The sequence below is a fragment of the Balearica regulorum genome, chromosome 19, assembly GCF_011004875.1.
Source record: "Balearica regulorum gibbericeps isolate bBalReg1 chromosome 19, bBalReg1.pri, whole genome shotgun sequence".
NCBI lineage: Eukaryota > Metazoa > Chordata > Aves > Gruiformes > Gruidae > Balearica > Balearica regulorum.
In genome coordinates, this window is record NC_046202.1 from 5,665,324 (window position 1) to 5,685,626 (window position 20,303).

Sequence of the window (20,303 nt, forward strand, 5' to 3'; positions counted from 1 at the left end):
TACTTTGATCCAGCTGCGTTGTTAATGAAAGCAAAACTTTACATGTTGACATTGAACCTCCACTGGAACAAAACGGAACTGCTCCGAGTCTCTTGCTGTCAGGTGTGATGGCAGTCGGTGCAAAGCATTCATGCCATCTGCAGTACTCTGTGTAAATTATTTAACTAAAATTTCAGTTAAGCTCTCAGCATAAACAGAGGCCTACAGTTGCTCCTTAACTACAATCCAGAGATTAGTTTGCTCTTGAAGTAAATAGACTGGTGGGTCTGCCAATAAAAGCGCTGCTGGAGATGTCTCTTAGCATGGAAACACTCTTTGAAGCAAGATTAAAGTCTTTTATATCACCATTTCTCAACCAGCTACTGGGCAGGATCAAGGATTAACCCACAGCCAGCTCTAGCCGTTCCTCAGTGCACTACAAGCTACAGAACACACTCGGTAATGGATTGCAGACCCAAAATCTTTGTTGAAGCATCTCCTCGTGGTGGTCAATCCTAAATCAGGCTCTAGGCACTGAACTTCTTCCATGCTCCAGCAGGCCTCCTGTGGCTGTGGTCGCTCTAGAAGGAGAACTTCCCCCTCCTCAGCTCTGCTGTTCCTGCTTCTGGCCGCTCATGCTTGGCCTTGATCTCTGCAGTCTGCAGGTTACTTGAAAACTTGCTCCCCTGTGCACGGGGAGTTTTTGTGACTTGATTAAAGCTCTAGGGGACAAGGTCTTCAGCCCTCAGTTGATTCCTGTGAGCTAACCTGAAATCTCTCCACTCTGTCAACGTCCTCTGCAAAGCTCCGTTGAGCGTGAGGCTGCTTGTGTCATGCTGTGTGTCACAGTAACGTCTCCTGGCATCTCAGCATCTGCAAAAGGCCTTTAAATCCCACTGTCTCTATCCTGCGGCTGCTCAGCACACTGGCATCCCTCTTGCCATCTTGTGTCTGCTGTCCAGAGCTCGCTCTTTCCTGCTAGCCACGGGTCTTGGGCTAAGTTTGTGTCTAGTGTGCCTGTTAAAATGGTGTGCTCACTTTGTGAGAACCGACTCAAATCCCTGTTTCCAAAAGATCTGGTTCAAGTGCAGTAGGTAAAACCCACTTCTCTTCAAAGCTGCTTTGGCTCTCCTTCCCCGCCAGGAAGCGGCTCTTGCTGGAAAGCCGGCTGTTCTGGGAGCGTGAGCCACGCACGAGGTTCGGGTTGGTGGTCTGTGAAGCTGGAGGATATTTAACTGCTCTCATTTCACCATCAGCAGCAGAGAGAGAGGGGTTGTGTTTCGGTGCTCCGAAGGGGTATATGGGCACAAGCCTTTCTCACTTGATGTCTCGATTCCCTCCCCTTCCCCCCCCCTTTTTTTTTAATTTTCAGAATACGAAACATTACGAGCTGTTGAACTACAGTGAGCATGGGACGACCGTGGACAACGTTCTGTATTCGTGTGACTTCTCGGAGAAGATGACGCCCACTCCTCCCAGCAGTATTGTTGCCAAAGTGCAGAGTGTGATAAGTGAGTGTCGAGACGGCGCCGGCCCCACGTAATACCGCAGGGAGCTGTTAGAGGGGGACAGGAGCTGGGTGCGAATCGATTCCTCCTTGGTGCCCCTTGTTCTGCAGCGGTTGGTGCACCTCTTGCAGAAAGGGGAGTCTCTCCAGGGGCCTCAGCCTGGGTTACACAAGACGTTCCTCTGTGGGCCTGGGGAGCGCCTCAGCCCGCCGATTGCTCCGCTGTTCACCCCGCTCCTGCCTCCAGTGCCGGAGTTAACCGAGCTCCGGGTCCCTGCCTGACATCGGAGCTGGACTGAGGGGTTTCCTCATTGCAAGTCCTCCCCTCCCAGGCTGTGAGTAAGCGATATGGGCTGTGCTCCAGGCATCCATCCCATCCCCGCATGGCTTACTCCTGCTCTCCACTTGATCAGCTTCCTCTTTTTTTTTTTTGGCTGCCAAAATAGATATGTGAATGCCTCTACCTCTCTGGGGCCGTGGGGAGATTCCCGGTTCCCTTTTACCAGCCGTTCACTGCAGACGACTGAAATGCCTCGTGGCTGGAGGATCTTACCCCTGAGGCGGGGGGTAAGCCTCTGTTGATGAAAACAAGCTGATGCTGACCTGCCTGAATCTTAACATGGTTTCTTTTCTTTTCCAGAACGACATAAAAGCAGAAAACAGGAAGAGGAGCCGCACGAAGAAGCCGCTGTGATGAATTCACAGGCGCAAGGGCAGCATCGGAAACCCTGTAACTGCAAAGCCAGCAGCTCCAGCTTGATAGGGGGCAGCGGGGCTGGCTGGGAGGGGACAGCCCTGCTCCACCACGGCAGTTACATCAAGCTGGGCTGCCTGCAGTTTGTTTTCAGCATTACCGAATTTGCGACCAAACAGCCCAAGGGGGACGCTGCCTTAGTACAAGACATGGACTTGGAGGAGAAGCTTTCTCTGAAACCCCACCAGGTGCCCGTGCTGCGGTCCAACTCCGTTCCCTAGGAATTTTAGGAAGAGAGCTTTGGAGTAAGGAAAACGCCCTCAGACTCTTGCAATGCAAAAATGTACAAACCGAAGTGGGATTTTCTATGTCGGCCCAGAGACTGTTCACACGCCGTTTGCATGAAATGAAGAACGTTTAACTTTTTTTAATTTTTCTTTTTTGCTCAAGTTTTAGGGGCATTTGCACATATATTTGTACTATACATTTCATTTTAAAAGGAAAACTGCAGTGAGAGCAGGACGTGTCAGAGCGAGGGGCGACCGCTGTCTGACTCGAGGACTCTCCCTGACAGATAGTTCCCATGCAGTTGTAAAATAATCAGAAACTTGTTCTATTTTGTGCCAGTGACAATAGTTTTATATTAAAAGAGAAATACAGTTTTCATACAGCAAATCTATACAATATCATTGTTTTATTTAATGTAAAGAAGCGCTCTTCTTCCCACAGTTATTTTTCCCATCCCTCCCTGCTATGGTTGCACTACAAGTAGCTACTGTGTATTATGGGCAGTGAGAAATGAGTTCTTTTCCTGGTGTCCATCCTATTTTTATTTCAAATAAGGAAAAGTGTTGGATTCTGTGTAAATACATCAGTGATGGCATTTTTCAATGTTTTAAAGCTGTGTACAGTGCTACATGTGGTATGACGTTCCTCAAATTGTCTATTGTAGCAGATCGTTTGTCGTAACCTGTCTGTCTCTTTTGTTTATATGCCACCTCCCCGCAGCAGAACAGCTAGTTCCACTGTACATAGTAATTGTAACGTTTTAGACTTTACAGAAACTTTCCTGTATTCTGTATATAAAAAAAAATACTTCACATTCTGTTTTCTGACTGTCTGTCTTAACTCTTGTCACCAAAACCCGGAGCTTTCCCCAGAGTGTCTGACCTTGCAGTAAAGGGAGGGGGCTGTGCGGGGATGCGGGAGGATGCTGGTGGTCCTGGGCGGGGATGCGGGAGGATGCTGGTGGTCCTGGGCGGGGATGCGGGAGGATGCTGGTGGTCCAGGAGGGAGGAAGGACAGAAGATAGGGGCTGGTTTGGGTTGGAAGGGACCGCTGAAGGTCATCTAGTCTGAGCCCCCTGCTATGAGTGGGGGCATCTTTTCAGGTTCAATCTGACCTTGAATGTTTCCAGGGGTGGAGCATCTGCTGCCTCTCTGGGGAAGAGAGATGGGGTGTGGGTCTAGGGCACCCCTCGCCCTCTCCGCAGCAGCTCCCGGGGCAGCGGGGGAGGCCGCGCTGGCCCCACGCCTCGTCCTCTCCCGGTCCGTCCTCCCTCTGCTCCCACCCGTGGCCAAGAACCCACGGTGCCCGCACACCGAGGCCTCGGCGAGCCGCTTCCCCCCCCCCCCTCCCCCCCCGGCGCTGCGCTCCGTGCCCATGACCCCACGCACGGTTCGGTTGCGAAAGGAGCGGCTCGGCCCCTCGGCCCCGTCCTTCCTCCCGCCCCGGGGGAGGCGGGGGCCGGGGCGGGGCGGGACACGGAGACTGCGGCGGAGCCGGTAACGGCGGCGGGATGGGGTGGGTGCTGCTGGGCGCCGGGCTGCTCCTGGCCATCTACACGCTGCTCCGCCACGGGCTCCGCCGCGTCCCGCCGCTCCGCGCCCGCCCCACGCTGCGCGGCCGCACCGCCATCGTCACCGGTGAGCGCCGGGCACGGCCCCGGTACGGGCCCCGGTACGGCCCCCGGGAACGGCCCGGCCCCGCGCTCACCGCTGTGCGCTCTTGCTCCGCTCCGCTCCGCAGGGGGAAGCGGCGGCATCGGGGCGGCCACGGCGCTGGAGCTGGCCCGGTGCGGGGCCCGGGTCGTCCTGGCGGCCCGTAGCATCCCGCGGGGGGAGGCCGCCGCCCGCCGCATCCGCACGGTGAGCGCCGCGGTACCGGCACCCCCCGGGACATCCCCGTGGGACCCCGGGAACACCCGTGGGAGATGGCTGGACGTGGCACGGGTACCCCCGGGGCACCCACGTGACCACCCTCAGGGGACCCCCAGGGGTACCCCAAGACACCCCCACGGGACTGGGACGGCCCCGGGCATCACACGGGCATCCCCGGGGAACCCCCCGAGCACCTCCGGGAGACACACACCCCCCCCCCCCCCCCCCCCGTGGCGCAGCCCCGGGCACCCCAGGGGTACCCCCAGGACTCCCCCGTGGGACATCCCCAAGCACCCCAGGGCACCCCTGGCCATGGCCACCCTGCACCACGGGGGGGGGGGGGGGGGCTGCACAGGCCCCCCCCCAGCCCGGGCACGGGGCACCCCCCACCCCTACACAGCGCAGCCCCAGGGTGCTCTGCAGCCCCCCCCTCACCCTGGGCCGGATCCAGCCCCCCCCCCCGCCGGGGCAGGGTGCCCCCATCCCGGGCAGGGTGCCCCCAGGCCGGCCCTGCCCCGAGCTGTGCTGCGCCCGCAGGAGACGGGGAACGCGGAGGTGTTGTTCATGCACTTGGACCTGGCCAGCCTGCGCTCGGTGCGAGCCTTCGCCAGCGCCTTCCTGCGCCAGGAGCCCCACCTGCACCTCCTCATCAACAACGCGGGTGAGCACCGGGACCCCCCGGTCGTCGTCCCGTCCCCCCCACACACACACACTCCCAGGGCACCCACCACGGGCTGCCGTTGCCTCCTTTGCAGGGGTGAGCGCCGGGGGCACGACGGAGGACGGCTACAGCCTCCCCTTCCAGGTGAACCACCTGGGCCATTTCCTGCTCACCCAGCTGCTGCTGGAGCGGCTGCAGAGCTGCGCGCCCAGCCGCGTCGTCATCGTCGCCTCCCGCGCCCACTGCGCCGGCCGCCTGCGTCTCGACACGCTGGGCCGCCCGCCCCCCGGGCCGCTCTCGACCTTCCAGGACTACTGCGACAGCAAACTGGCCAACGTGCTGCACGCCCGGGAGCTGGCCACGCGCCTGCAGGGCACCGAGGTGACGTGCTACGCCGTGCACCCAGGTAGGGACCCGGTTCTGCAGCCCAGAGCTGGGGACAGTTGGATGGGGCGGGCTCACCGTCAGCGTTGGCGTGGGGTGTTCTTGGCACGGGACGGCCCTTTGCGCAGGGCGTGCTTCGCACGGGGCGGCTCTGCGCGCAGGGTTGCTGTTGCACGGCGCGCTTTTCGCGTGGTGCAGCCTTTGCGCAGAGAATTCCTGCACACGGAGCATCCCCGCGCACAGAGCGTCCTTCGCGTGGCGTCGCCCTTTGCACAGAGCATCCCTTGTTTGCCCGGCGCGACCTTCGCACGACGCGCTTTTTTTGCACAGCGCGCCCCTTTGCGCGGTTGCACCCTTGCACAAAGCACGCTTCTTGCACGGAGCGCCGCGCGCCATTAAGCCACGCGCCACCGGCCACGTTGCGAGGCCAGCCGGGGCGCGGGCCACCAGCCCCGCGCAGAGGCCGCCCTGGCGCGGCCGCTTCCATTTCTTGCGGCAGAGCAACCGGCTCCCGCGCGGGCCCGTCCCCGCCGGGAGCCGCGACGCGACGCGGCCGCTTCCCCTCGCCGCAGGGTTCGTCAACACGGAGCTGTTCCGCCACGCGCCGCTCTGGCTGAAGCCGCTCTTCCTGCCGCTGGTCTGGCTCTTCTTCAGCGACGCGGCCGAGGGCGCCCGGACCTCCGTGCACTGCGCCACGCACGACGGCCTCGAGCGCTTCAGCGGCCGCTACTTCGCCGACTGTCGCCTGCAGGAACCGTGGCCGCCGGCCCGTGACGACCGGCTGGCCCTGGCGCTCTGGGAGGCCAGCGAGAGGCTGGTGGGGCTGGCGGGGGCCGGGGGGAGCCTCTCGCCAGCCCCCGCTGCCGTCGTACAATAAAAGCGCCGGCGGTGAGAGGGAGGAAGCCGCCCGTCCGCTCCCGCGCCGGCGCTGCCCTCGGTCGGTGCAGACCGGAGCCGTCGGAGGAGGCAGAGCCCGGCACGGCTCTGAGCAGGGGCAGCGGGATTTTTGGGAGGCGGCGGTCGCGTTTGCGCGGCAGATTTGGCTTCCTGCTCCTGCGCCCCTGGGCCCCGTGCAACGGGCGTGCGGGGGTGCGCTACGGCGCGCTGCACCGTCCCTTGCACGCGTACGCACGCGCGGCAACGCAGCGCGCCCCGCCTTGTACTTGCAGCAAAGCTGCTGCCCCGTTTTGCAAAGACACGCACGCTCTGCGGCGCAACACGCCCTGCCTTGCACGCGCCACGCACGCTGCAGTGCCCACGCCCCGCCTTGCACCTGCGCACCCACGCTGCGTGCACACAGCCCCCGCCGTGCTGATGCTACAGTGCACGCGCTCTGCCTTGCACGCCCACCTCCCCTTGCACGCCCACCTCTCCTTGCACGCCCACCTCTTCTTGCACGCCCACCTCCCCTTGCACGCCCACCTCCTCTTGCACGCCCACCTCCCCTTGCACGCCCACCTCCCCTTGCACGCCCACCTCTTCTTTCACGCCCACCTCCCCTTGCACGCCCACCTCTTCTTGCACACCACCTCTTCTTGCACACCCACCTCCCCTTGCACGCCCACCTCCCCTTGCACACCACCTCCCCTTGCACGCCCACCTCCCCTTGCACGCCCACCTCCCCTTGCACACCACCTCCCCTTGCACACCCACCTCCCCTTGCACGCCCACCTCTCCTTGCACGCCCACCTCCCCTTGCACGCCCACCTCTCCTTGCACACCACTTCTTCTTGCACACCCACCTCCCCTTGCACGCCCACCTCCCCTTGCACGCCCACCTCTTCTTGCACGCCCACCTCCCCTTGCACGCCCACCTCTTCTTGCACACCACCTCCCCTTGCACGCCCACCTCCCCTTGCACGCCCGCCTCTTCTTGCACGCCCACCTCCCCTTGCACGCCCACCACCTCTTGCACGCCCACCTCTTCTTGCACGCCCACCTCCCCTTGCACGCCCACCACCTCTTGCACACCACCTCCCCTTGCACGCCCACCTCCCCTTGCACGCCCACCTCCCCTTGCACACCCACCTCCCCTTGCACACCCACCTCCCCTTGCACGCCCACCTCTCCTTGCACACCACTTCTTCTTGCACACCCACCTCCCCTTGCACGCCCACCTCCCCTTGCACGCCCACCTCTTCTTGCACGCCCACCTCCCCTTGCACGCCCACCTCTCCTTGCACGCCCACCTCTTCTTGCACGCCCACCTCCCCTTGCACGCCCACCTCCTCTTGCACGCCCACCTCCCCTTGCACGCCCACCTCCCCTTGCACGCCCACCTCTTCTTTCACGCCCACCTCCCCTTGCACGCCCACCTCTTCTTGCACACCACCTCTTCTTGCACACCCACCTCCCCTTGCACGCCCACCTCCCCTTGCACACCACCTCCCCTTGCACGCCCACCTCCCCTTGCACGCCCACCTCCCCTTGCACACCACCTCCCCTTGCACACCCACCTCCCCTTGCACGCCCACCTCTCCTTGCACGCCCACCTCTTCTTGCACGCCCACCTCCCCTTGCACGCCCACCTCCTCTTGCACGCCCACCTCCCCTTGCACGCCCACCTCCCCTTGCACGCCCACCTCTTCTTTCACGCCCACCTCCCCTTGCACGCCCACCTCTTCTTGCACACCACCTCTTCTTGCACACCCACCTCCCCTTGCACGCCCACCTCCCCTTGCACACCACCTCCCCTTGCACGCCCACCTCCCCTTGCACGCCCACCTCCCCTTGCACACCACCTCCCCTTGCACACCCACCTCCCCTTGCACGCCCACCTCTCCTTGCACGCCCACCTCCCCTTGCACGCCCACCTCTCCTTGCACACCACTTCTTCTTGCACACCCACCTCCCCTTGCACGCCCACCTCCCCTTGCACGCCCACCTCTTCTTGCACGCCCACCTCCCCTTGCACGCCCACCTCTTCTTGCACACCACCTCCCCTTGCACGCCCACCTCCCCTTGCACGCCCGCCTCTTCTTGCACGCCCACCTCCCCTTGCACGCCCACCACCTCTTGCACGCCCACCTCTTCTTGCACGCCCACCTCCCCTTGCACGCCCACCACCTCTTGCACACCACCTCCCCTTGCACGCCCACCTCCCCTTGCACGCCCACCTCCCCTTGCACACCCACCTCCCCTTGCACACCCACCTCCCCTTGCACGCCCACCTCTCCTTGCACACCACTTCTTCTTGCACACCCACCTCCCCTTGCACGCCCACCTCCCCTTGCACGCCCACCTCTTCTTGCACGCCCACCTCCCCTTGCACGCCCACCTCTCCTTGCACGCCCACCTCTTCTTGCACGCCCACCTCCCCTTGCACGCCCACCTCCTCTTGCACGCCCACCTCCCCTTGCACGCCCACCTCCCCTTGCACGCCCACCTCTTCTTTCACGCCCACCTCCCCTTGCACGCCCACCTCTTCTTGCACACCACCTCTTCTTGCACACCCACCTCCCCTTGCACGCCCACCTCCCCTTGCACACCACCTCCCCTTGCACGCCCACCTCCCCTTGCACGCCCACCTCCCCTTGCACACCACCTCCCCTTGCACACCCACCTCCCCTTGCACGCCCACCTCTCCTTGCACGCCCACCTCCCCTTGCACGCCCACCTCTCCTTGCACACCACTTCTTCTTGCACACCCACCTCCCCTTGCACGCCCACCTCCCCTTGCACGCCCACCTCTTCTTGCACGCCCACCTCCCCTTGCACGCCCACCTCTTCTTGCACACCACCTCCCCTTGCACGCCCACCTCCCCTTGCACGCCCGCCTCTTCTTGCACGCCCACCTCCCCTTGCACGCCCACCACCTCTTGCACGCCCACCTCTTCTTGCACGCCCACCTCCCCTTGCACGCCCACCACCTCTTGCACACCACCTCCCCTTGCACGCCCACCTCCCCTTGCACGCCCACCTCCCCTTGCACACCCACCTCCCCTTGCACACCCACCTCCCCTTGCACGCCCACCTCTCCTTGCACACCACTTCTTCTTGCACACCCACCTCCCCTTGCACGCCCACCTCCCCTTGCACGCCCACCTCTTCTTGCACGCCCACCTCCCCTTGCACGCCCACCTCTTCTTGCACACCACCTCCCCTTGCACGCCCACCTCCCCTTGCACGCCCGCCTCTTCTTGCACGCCCACCTCCCCTTGCACGCCCACCACCTCTTGCACGCCCACCTCTTCTTGCACGCCCACCTCCCCTTGCACGCCCACCTCTTCTTGCACACCACCTCCCCTTGCACGCCCACCTCCCCTTGCACGCCCACCTCCCCTTGCACGCCCACCTCTTCTTGCACGCCCGCCTCCCCTTGCACACCCACCTCTTCTTGCACACCCACCTCCCCTTGCACGCCCACCTCCCCTTGCACGCCCACCTCTTCTTACACGCCCACCTCCCCTTGCACGCCCACCTCTCCTTGCACGCCCACCTCTCCTTGCACACCCACCTCCCCTTGCACACCCACCTCCCCTTGCACGCCCACCTTCCCTTGCACGCCCACCTCTTCTTGCACGCCCGCCTCCCCTTGCACACCCACCTCTTCTTGCACGCCCACCTCCCCTTGCACACCCACCTCCCCTTGCACACCCACCTCCCCTTGCACGCCCACCTCCCCTTGCACACCCACCTCCCCTTGCACGCCCACCTCCCCTTGCACGCCCAAGCACACCCCGCCACAGCGCACGCGCGTGCCCCATGTTACCGCGCGCGCAGACACGCGGCACCCAACATGGCGGCGGCGAGGGACGCTCAGCCCCGCCCCCAGGGAGTGGCGCGGATGGAGGGCGGCAGGGAGGGGAGCACCGACCTTCCCAACATGGCTGCGCCCGCGGGTCACGTCCGCGACGTGCGGCGCGCGGGGGGGGCGGGGCGGGGCGGCGCAGGGGGTTGTGGGAGCGGGCGGCGGGGCAGCGGCGGGCGTGTGGCGGGCGGCGCCGCGGGCACCATGGGCAACTGCCACACGGTGGGGCCCAACGAGGCGCTGGTGGTGTCAGGTAGGGCGGGGGGAAGAGGGGCCTGTGGGAATTGGGGGGCGGGTGTCTCTGTACTGGGGTCTGCTAGGAGGGGCCTCGGTGGGAATTGGGGGTCCTGGCTGTGAGGGGGATCTGGTGTTGGGGGTCTCGGGCCTCAGAGGAGGTTTTGGGGCACTGAGGGGGGACCCTGTGATGGGGGGGCTGGGGGGGGCTCTGGGGGGGTGTCCCTGTCACGGAGGGGCTCGGTGGGGGGACGGGCTGGGAGGTGGTGGGGAATGGGAGGCCCTGCCTGGGAGTGGGAGTGTGGGATCTGGGGGGGGTGTTTGGGTGGCTGCTATGGGGTGCGCTGTGATTTGGGGGGCAATCCCCTGAAGGAGCACTGGGATGTTGGGTGGGGGAGATCCTTCTTTGAGCGGGCACTGGGGGGTCCCTGTCGTGAGGGGACCTTGCGGCATTGTTTGGGGGGGTGTCCTGCAGTGAGTGGGCACTGGGGTGCCGGGGGCGTCCCTGCTGAGCGGGTGCCCTGGGGCAGCGGGGAGCTCAACTCCTGCGTTGACCCCGGGGCTCCGGGGTGGGGTCCCCGCAGCGCAGAGCGTGGTGGCTGAGGTGGTGGTGCCGGCAGCACGCCCCGGTGATGCTGCTGCTGCTCGGGGATGATGTCAGGCAGTGGCCCTGGCAAGGCTGCCAGGCCCTGGGCCACTGCCAACAGCCCTCAGCTTGGATTACCAAGAAGCCGCCCTGTTCCTGGGGGACAGGTTGGCTTTGCCGGGGAAGGGGAGCCCGCTGTGAGCATCCCGCTGGGGCGGAGAGGGCAGCTCGCGGCAGAGCACCACAGCCTGTCCCTGGGATGCCCTTCTCATCCATCGTATCCTACTGCTGCTTCGTTACTAGCACGTTACCTACCCTCCCGGTGGTGCTGACACTGGACGCTGTTGATTCCCATCAGATATGTGTAATATTATCGGCAGGTGAGCTGGTTGCTAGGTTAGGGTTAAATAAACGAGCAGTGAAGTCCCTTGTGTCCAATTCAACCTGTAGCTGCTTCAATACTCCGCCGAAGCTCCAGAGTGCACTTTGGCGTAGGCCAGGCGGCGTGCGGACAGAACTTAATTACCATCAGGTGATGTAACGGCTTGCTCTAAGGGCTGGATACTCTGCTCTTGTGTGACAGGCTGGGGCCAAGTGCGAGGTAATAACCAGGTTAGATCCAGATGTTTGTCACTTCGTGTGTCCTCAATCATGTTACATCCTTTCTGTCAATGCCGGACTAGTTTTGTGGCAGGTGCTGTGATGCTCAAACCTAAACTTACCCAGGAGAAACCACGTGTGAACGTCAAGCATATGCCACAGTCACAGCTCTGCCATGTATGTGGAGCTACGCTGTTATGTTTTTGGAGCCAAAGCCTCCAGTGGGCTGTGGCACTTGCTTCTGGCTGGTCTGTTATCAGTTCATCTCTCTTAGATAACAGCCCTGTTACGGGAATTACTGAGGAGATGCCAGAAGCAGGCTGCAGTTCTGGAAACATATGCCCTCTGTGACGGCTGCTTCTAAGGAGTTACAAACCGCACCCACCAGCCGCCTGGAGCAGCAGTATTTCTTGCAGTTTTCCTGGTCTTCTGCACGTCTCTGCAGTTCCCAGCTGGGATCTGGAGCTGATGCTGTGCTTCCCTCCAAAGAGACCCCTATCAAAATCAGCTTGGTGAAATGCCACGTCCGGTGGGAGGACTCGGGAAGCCATGCTCCAGGTGTGCTGGGATGCCCTTCAGTCTTAAAAGCTTGATTTTGTTTCTGGTCAGCCCTGAAGTTTACAAAACATAGCTTGCAGGATGAGCCAGCAGAAATTTGTGGCATCCACTTGCAGTTCCAAGCGTTACGCTTTCCCACAACTGGGAGCAGCAAGCCGAGGACACTCCTCGATGTACAGTCATGTCCTGGGAAGGGAGCGTAAATCACACCAGGCTCCGCGAGTCGGAATTGGGTTCGGTGCTGCCACCAGACGTGGTTTTACTCTGCTACTGCCCGTCGTGGTGTGTAAACGCTTGCTGTGTCCTGAGAGCTGTGAGCTTTGGGGGCAGCCCGAGAGGTTGTGGGAGCTCTGCAGAGCCCCAGAGCCCTGCGGCTCCTCCGCACTTACGTGCAGAGCGAATGCCAGGGCATTAGTGGGAGGCGTCTAAGTACAAGCAGTTGTAGTTCCAGGAACTTGAGCCGTGTGTCTCCAGGGAAAAGCAGAGAGGACCTTGGGGGCTAGCATTTGTTTGAGTGATATGAGGGTGGATTTGGGGAGAGAGGAGGAAGGGAAGAATAAACCAACAGCAAATAATATTAAAAGTAGGCTTTTGGCTTGCAGTCTTGAATTGTCATACAATTATTATTTAAAAGACTTCACTTTGTGGGAAGGCACCTCCAAATCATGAAGCTGATAGGAAAGTTTTCTTCATTGTAAATCTAGCCTGTGTCCCTTGGAGGATGTTTAGTCACGTGCTTCCCCTGGCATGTGGGTTTTTTTCTGAGGAGTGGTGTTCTTTCTTTTCTCTTTCCTCTGAGACACTTGAGTTCCTCCACTGCTCAAGGAGCAGCCAGCTGTGCCTTGGGAAAGCCTGTGTGTGCAGGAGCTTCGTAGCCTTATTTGGGAAGCTGCTTCCCAGGCACAGGTCAGCATTCCCACTGGCACTCGCGTCCTTCCCCTGTTGAGCAACACCGATCCCCTTCTAAGAAATTGCACTCAGTTAGCCAATCCACCTGTGAAATGTGGAGCCCAGGCTTTGTAAGAATGCTCTGCAAAGCTCTGCGGAGGTGATGATGGTCTCTCTGGAATGTGGGTCTAACTTTGCTGGAGGGTAGCGGTGCTGGGAGCCTCCTGGGGAGGTGTGGTGCAAGCTCCAAGGAGCCTTTGGCAGACACCTGGCCCAGCACTGAGTCCTCTCCAAGCGCAGCTGGAGCCAGTCGAGTTTTCAGGAAAATACACAAAGTACCTGTTCATCCTGATATCCAAATGTTCCCACCAGCTAAATAGGTTGTCTCGGATGTGTAATGCCGGTTTTGGGTTACAGTCTGGTTGAATGCAGCTTTCGTGCCCAAGGATCGATCTGCTTAATGTGCAATACAAGGCTATAATATTTCTGCAGAGTCTCATAATAAGGAGATATAATTTATAATAGCCACATTCATCTTACAGTGACCATAAGTAAACAGCGTTGCCCAAATCTCTGCAGTTGGGGCTTTTTCCTCCTGGCTGCCGAGGGCTGCAGGGTGGCACCACGCAGCAATGGTCCAGCAGCTTCAAGGTGAGCACCTGGAGAGACGTGACAGGAAGGTTGGCACAGCCCACCGTGTTTCTGGGTCAGAACAAACTGCTGTTTCAGCAAAAGTTTAGGGTGTGAAAAGGAAGAAGAAAAAAAAAAAAGTCAGGGGAGTTGCAGCTCAGTCAACCTTGCTTTATTTCCTAGGAGAATACTGAAACAAATACATCGCTCATAAATGCCTACAAGAAAACAATTACAGTTATTTGCTGAGATCAGCCGTGCCCAGCTACTCTGACTTCCCTTTCAAGTGAGTTAGCACTCCAGGGGATGAGGAGAAGCAGCAGATATTGTACACTTTGCGTCTACTGAGGCTTGTTGTACTCTTATGATTTCTCAGAAGTCAGCTTGAGAAATACGGTCCAACCCAGTTTCTCAAACTTTACTTCAGTGCAGTGCCCTTTGGGGCTCCTCGATCTCTGTTAAAGGAAAAGAAGAACTAGCAGTTAATTCCAGTTTTGTGTAAACGTTTCCTGCTGCACCCCAGCAGCCAGAGGTAGTTAACCTTTCTGGAGCTGCTCTAAGCTCTCACATCCTGTTACTCCATCCTTCTTATTCCTGCAAGAGGAACTGGTTATAATTCTGAGCCGGTGTGACTGTGCTGTTTTTATGGTACTTCTCTAAGTTTTGAAAGCCTGAAATAAAGGCTTCTTGAGGCTCTGCAAGCCCTTTCTGCAAGAGGCCTACAGTCCACAGTGCAAGGAGGAACTGGTTTGTCAGATGCTATAAAATTAATATGAAACTGCCTGGAAAACCATTGCCAGGGAACTTGACAGTGGCTCACTGTTCAGCTGAAAGGATTTATCAAGTCAGTTCCTTGTTTTGGCTTGGATAATGGAATCGAGAATGCGCTTATTGAATTTGCTGGCGGTACTGAGCTGGGAATGGATTCGAGAGCTTTGAAGAGCCAGATTAGAATCAAAGCGAACTTGACAGATTGACCAAATGGTCTGAAAGAAATACGATACAGTTCAATAAGGAGAAATGCAGAGAGCTACGCTTAAACGGGAACAGCTGATTGAATGAAAATGGAATGGGAGGGGATGGCCCAGGCCATCCTGCAGAAAAGCCGTGGTGAGCAGCAAGAGGCAGCTGAGACCTAACGGCTCGTGGTGGGGCTGATGGCGTCGGGGTCAACCCTCCACTTCCAGCTGCAGACCTACGTGAGCTGGCTAGTTGTGATCCCGTTCTTTGGCCTCAAGAGCAACATGAGTTTGCGGGAAAGAGCTGGCAGCTTCACGTGAGGTTTTGCCCTTGTCCACATTCGTGCCTTTGGAGCTGGAGTTCAGAACTGTTCCCCAAGGTTGAGATTGAGATGTTCTACCCCTCGCACCAGGCGAGCCACACAGAAAACTTCTAATGCCACTGAGTGGTCCCGCAGAGTTAGGTTCTTCATTTTGGTTAGCCAAAAATCTTTCCCCGCAGTCATTTTCATGCTGCTCATGATGCTTGGTGGTTGTTCTCCAGAGTGCAGCATCGCAGCTTGTCTCAAGTCTGTAGCATGAGATTGCCGGTGCTCAATACAGCTATTCACCACTTGCACAAAAGGCAATTTATGCAGCTCCTCTGTGGTGTTTCCTTCTCAGGAGGTAGTTCTTCAGCTTTTTGCAGGTGGTGGGGCTCAAGATTTCCCTTGTCAGGTGCCTGTTAAATCTCCAAGACTTGCAAATTACTCTTCAGAAAGCATAGCAGGAGGAGGAGGTGGAGAGTAGCCTTGGGGCTTTCCTTTTGGTTTCCAAGAGGAATTCTGGGGTAGTATCTCTGTAGTTTTGTTGTGTAACTTCATTGTGTCTTCTCTGGCTTTCTGTTTACAAGATGAGTTAAACTAAAGGTGTGTTTTTAAACTCGCTCTGTAACGTTGATACTCATAGCTTAAAACAAGTCATTTCGATATAGATTACATCCAAAACAAGCTAGCCAGCATCATCTGCTTTCATCTGCTGTAGTGACCATCAAAGGATTTTATGGATTCAACTCGGAACCCTGCATCACTTTAAATTAATTTTTGTTAACCTTCTGCCATTTCTGCATGTGGACGAAGTCTAATTTATATGCACAACAGGGTCTAAGAACCAGACACTGATTTTAGTCTAGACCGTGCTTTATTACATGATTTTCTTTATGTATGCCTTTGCCGCCTTCTCTCCTCTCTATTGTGTTCTTTTGTCAGTAACTATTTTCAATTACCAATTTTTTTCCTTGTCTTTCTGCACTCACTTGTTAGCACCCCGTGCCATTTCCCAGCACAGAGCTGTTTCTCTAACAAACCCAGCTTCTATCCGACTGGACCGAGCTGTTTATTCCCAGCTTGGGTGGTGGATCCTCCTGGAGGAGGAGACTCCGGCACCAGATTGCCCTGAACCGAGGTGTGAAGATGGCATCTCTCTGTGCAGGTGAAGGCAGCGAGGTCTGCTCTGGTATTGTGTTCAGCCTGCAACAGTCTCTGGGAAGGAATATAGTTATCGAGTTATCGTATCAGCCTGTTTACCGCAACCTGATTTCTGACTGCTCGCTGCTTCCTGCCAGAATGCAGGTTTGTTGCCTCAAATTACCTTGGGAGAGCAAACAACGCAGAGCTTGTTCACAACCTCAAATTGTCCCAGTTTTGATATTTTGAGCCCTGTGTCCCTGTAACTGTTGGGGCTCCTGTTCTTTCTTGCATGCCATCCATCAGGGCAGCAGCTTCCTGCATCTGCTGAGAGCTCCATTTATCTACAAACTCCCAAGCGATTAATCTCATTTCATACGAAAAAAAAAACAAAAACAAACCACCGAAAATGAGACAAAGTGCTTTCTCCTGGCTCTGGGAATTCTTGCTTGAACATGGGACCCCTTCGTTTGGGAAGAGGCCAAGCTGGATGGCAGCTTCCCGGTGATGAATCCTCCATTTGTAGTGCGCCTGGCTGCCGCACACTGCCCCGGAAGAGGCACGGTGGATGTTTGTGGAAGTGATGGCCAAACGGCTGTGAGACCCGGGCTGCTAGAACAGTGGGCGTATTATAGCTGGAAAAGGCAATTTCTCTGCCAAATCTCATTGTGCAAGAGGGTTTATTCTTTAGACTTGCAAAGATTTCGCTTTGTTGGTTCCTCTTTCACTTGCTCTCTGAGACTTGGGAAAGAGGCTGCAGGGCTGCAATGGAAAATAAGCGTTCAGCTCATCTGACTTGCGTTACCAGGACGGAGCTCTGCTGCGCTCAGACGTCCGGCTCGCATGAAAGCAACCAGCTGGCATCCCGCTCCTGTTTAATGTATTAGTTTTCCCTGTTTTTTTCTTACGCTTTGAACACTTTTTGAGTTATAATCTAGCTTAGTAAACTGTGCTGTGCAGCAATGTTGTGCGGTGCTGGGAAGCAAGCACGGGTGTGATATTAAATAAAGTATTTTCTTGCATTGCCTGCAGAAGAAAAGAAACATCTGTGTGGAGAGGCACAGTCTTGCAACAATGGTGGGATTAGGGTGCAGAGTTTTCTCAGTACGTTATTATGAAATGAATACTAGAGGTTTGGTAGAGAAGTTAAAGACCGCATAGACCCTGTGAAATAAAATACCTTTCCATGTGGAGCTGCTTTTCCCGACTGCCAGGAACACCTCCCTTCCTGTTCTTGGAAAACAAGGGTCTGGCTAAAAGGCTGAGCTAACTGGGCTCACATCCTCCAAGAAATGTTAAAAGGCCTTGCAGTTAATGTGCTGCAAGATGTTGTATCATCAGCTTCTGTAACTCCTTGCCTGGCTGAAAGAGTCTTCCAGCTACAGGAAGAAGCTGTCCAGAGGCTGTCTCGGAGGTGATGGGAGAATATTCCTCTAAGCTGTGGAGCACAAGAGACCCGAAAAAGTGTCTAAATCCATCTCCCATTTGTGTTTACTTCCTACTGAAATCGGAGGGTGAAGAGTTGCAGATGGGGACGATCTGCTGGTTTATCAACCATTGCATGGAAGCCGGTGAAGCAGGTGGTATCTTTCACTGATAGCAGAAGACAGCCGAACACTTGAGGATCAGGAGGAGGAGGAGGATGGGGAGGAGGGATTCCCCTCCTGTGGCCCAGAGGGCCCTGTTGGCACACTGGCCTGGATGCGTGCTGCCTTTGCTTCTTCATTTTAACCTATTGCAACGAAGTTAGTCGTCGTCTCTCTCGAAAGGGCTGTCTGCTTTCTGCCGGCTTCATAGTTGTCCCTTTTCCCTCCCACAATGCGAAGCTCCCCCAGCGTTGCAGCCACGCTCTTTTCCCTGCGTGCTTGCTCTTCCTCTGCTCTGGCGCTGTCTTGCCTGCAGGGCTGAAACTGTTGGTACGGCGCTTGCCTTGCTGAGGCCCTCGGGCGCTGCTGCAGTAAGTGTGACTATGGATAACAGGCTAGGGAGGGACTGGTGGCTTGATCCTCCTGAGAGATGGCAGCTCGCAGCCCTGGTCCGAGCTGGGGAGCTGCAGAGCTGCAGAGCTCCTCCCTTGCCAGGCATGAAACCTAGGGCTGGTCATTGGCAGGGTGCTCCCTTGGAGGGCAGCGGGAGCTTTATTTCTTCAATCAAAGATGTGAAAATCCAGACAGCGTCTTCTGGCTTCGCTGGGCCAAATCTTAAATGTGTCAGAGGAGTTCTAGAGGCTGCCTGAACTCTGGGTGCAGCCGGCTCTGAGATGGACCTTCAAAGCCTCAGGAACCATGGTACTTGCATGAGCCAGAACTAGGAGATGTTTTTGGGGAGCTCAAGGGTTCTCCCCTCCTCCAATGCTGACCAGCTGGATTTTTGGTGGGTTTAAGGGTGGCTTGCAGTATGGGTGTGGGAAAGGAGATGGGTTTCTTACATAGCTTTCCATGACAGAGCTGGTGCATCACTGTTAAAGATACTGAAGCATGTACTTAACAACATTTCTGGTTGCTAAAAGTGCTTAACAAAATTAAATAAAATCCTGGTTTGAAATAGTCACTTTCTGTGTGTTACTGTTCATCATACTGAATTACTACAAATACTATTTTCAAATTTTATAAGAAAATTTAAAAAAAGAAGGTTGCCTTTGGAAAATTGCCACGTGAAGCCCATGGAGGTAAGGAGAGCGTTGCGTTCCCCAGTGGGAGGCTGCATTATGGCTGACTGAAGGGTGTTTCAGGGCTGCTGTGGATCTTGGAAAGAGTTTTCTGTGTTCATTATTTATCAGACACTTCAAGCATGCTTGCATTCTTTTGGATCACGTTGCAGAGCTTGGCTTGGTAGCCCTGGTTGCTGTAACGCAGCCGAGCCGAGGTGCATCCTCTGCTCCGAGGGGCTGGGAAGCGATGACCCTCCAGGATGCCCTTTGCTCAGCACCCAGAGGCTGGGCAAGCTTGTTATGAAGTTGTTGTGCTCGTGACTCCGTCTGGGTGCAGTTTTTTCCCCTGGCTGAGAACAACGTGCATGTGTGTAATCCCTACATCTCTGTACTTTCTGCTGTGCTGCAGGTGGCTGTTGTGGCTCTGACGTAAAGCAGTATGTGTACGGAGGCTGGGCCTGGGCTTGGTGGTGCATTACTGACACCCAAAGGTAAGGAGACCCCTGTTATTTGTGGGTTTTGGAGCAGGAGTTAGGCAAAGCCATCCCAGTGGGGCTGTCAGCAGTATCTTTAGGAACACGGGACTCGGCAGTGCACGTGAAATCATGGATGAGCGTCAGCCCAGCCTGCTACCTTTGGCTGTGGCCAGCTCCTGGTCCTTCGAAGGAAGGCTGCCTTGCACACAGCGCTGTAAGTAGGTGGAAGGAGCAACATGTGCCCTGTGTCATGCCTTGAGGCATGAGAAACGGAGGGTCACTCACAACCGCACAGCTGCTGGCTGTCCTCTGCTTTCAGTGGTGGGGGCTGAGGTTGCCCAGGGCCCTGCAGGAGATAACCCTGTCATTTGAGGCTTACCTGGCAGCAAAATAAAACCCAGAGGACTTCTAGGTCCTGGGGTAGACACAGAGCAGGGGAGTTCTGTGCTGACTAGTTGCATGGGGACACCTGGGTATCACATTGAAAAGACAAAAAAGAAAAGAAATCCCATGCTTTCAGCTGAAGCACTTTTTAAAATGGCCTCTCTCTGCACTTCTCAAACCCAAGGCAGTCAGATTGTTTGGGGTTTTGGGGGGGGGGGTTCGGTTTTGGTTCTTTTTTTAGTTACCTAAATCCCACCAAGCTGAGAGGGCCGTAGCCTGGCACATCAGTGTTTCTTACTGTGCAGGGCAAGGCAAGAGCCGTGCTCTCCTCTGCTGCCTTTGCAGTGCTCCGCAGCAGCAGCTATGAGGCTCTCGCAGAGGTCCTGGGCAGCGGGGTGCCAGGCTGGCTCATCCATGAGTTCACAAGAGGAGCTAATTTTTGCCCAATGTGGCCCAAACCCTCATCCAGTAACAAAGATGTTTGTGGCATGCAATGGGCCAGTGCCTCCTCCTGCTCATCAAGTCTCTTTTTCTAAAGATGTGCTGACTGCTGTCACCTTGGGAGCAGACGGTGTTCCTATTTAAAACCATGGGATTTTATTTCTCTCCCTTTTCTCAATCATGGATTTTGCTTGCTGTTCCTTACTGCGCTGGTCGCTGAACTAACATGCTGTGATAGTGCTGCTGTCCTGCTAATATAGCTCTTCGTCCTCAGGATCTGTGGGAATGTTACTCTCTCCTAACACCTGCCTTGTGCTC

At 57.2% G+C, this 20,303-nt stretch overlaps 2 protein-coding genes across 7 annotated transcripts in view; both read left to right on the forward strand.

Annotated features, from left to right (window-relative positions):
• PHF12 (PHD finger protein 12) overlaps nucleotides 1-3,285 on the forward strand; it is a 32,738-nt gene extending 29,453 nt beyond the window's left edge. For both annotated transcript variants that reach the window (XM_075771915.1, XM_075771916.1), the window contains 2 exons: nucleotides 1,352-1,490; nucleotides 2,127-3,285. In XM_075771915.1, coding sequence (XP_075628030.1) covers nucleotides 1,352-1,490; nucleotides 2,127-2,461 — 474 coding nt within the window. In that variant the 3' untranslated portion in view covers nucleotides 2,462-3,285. The remainder of the gene's footprint in view (nucleotides 1-1,351; nucleotides 1,491-2,126) is intronic.
• Nucleotides 3,286-3,924: 639 nt separating this feature from the next.
• Nucleotides 3,925-20,303, forward strand: part of LOC104630291 (flotillin-2) — a 29,085-nt gene continuing 12,706 nt past the window's right edge. For 2 of the 5 annotated variants that reach the window (XM_075771901.1, XM_075771904.1), the window contains exons 1-2: nucleotides 10,261-10,387; nucleotides 19,094-19,175. In XM_075771901.1, coding sequence (XP_075628016.1) covers nucleotides 10,339-10,387; nucleotides 19,094-19,175 — 131 coding nt within the window. In that variant the 5' untranslated portion in view covers nucleotides 10,261-10,338. Of the gene's footprint in view, nucleotides 4,106-4,208; nucleotides 4,328-4,876; nucleotides 5,001-5,094; nucleotides 5,407-5,956; nucleotides 6,297-10,260; nucleotides 10,388-19,093; nucleotides 19,176-20,303 lie in introns of those variants that run through there. The other 3 variants (XM_075771902.1, XM_075771903.1, XM_075771900.1) reach the window with 3 other exon arrangements.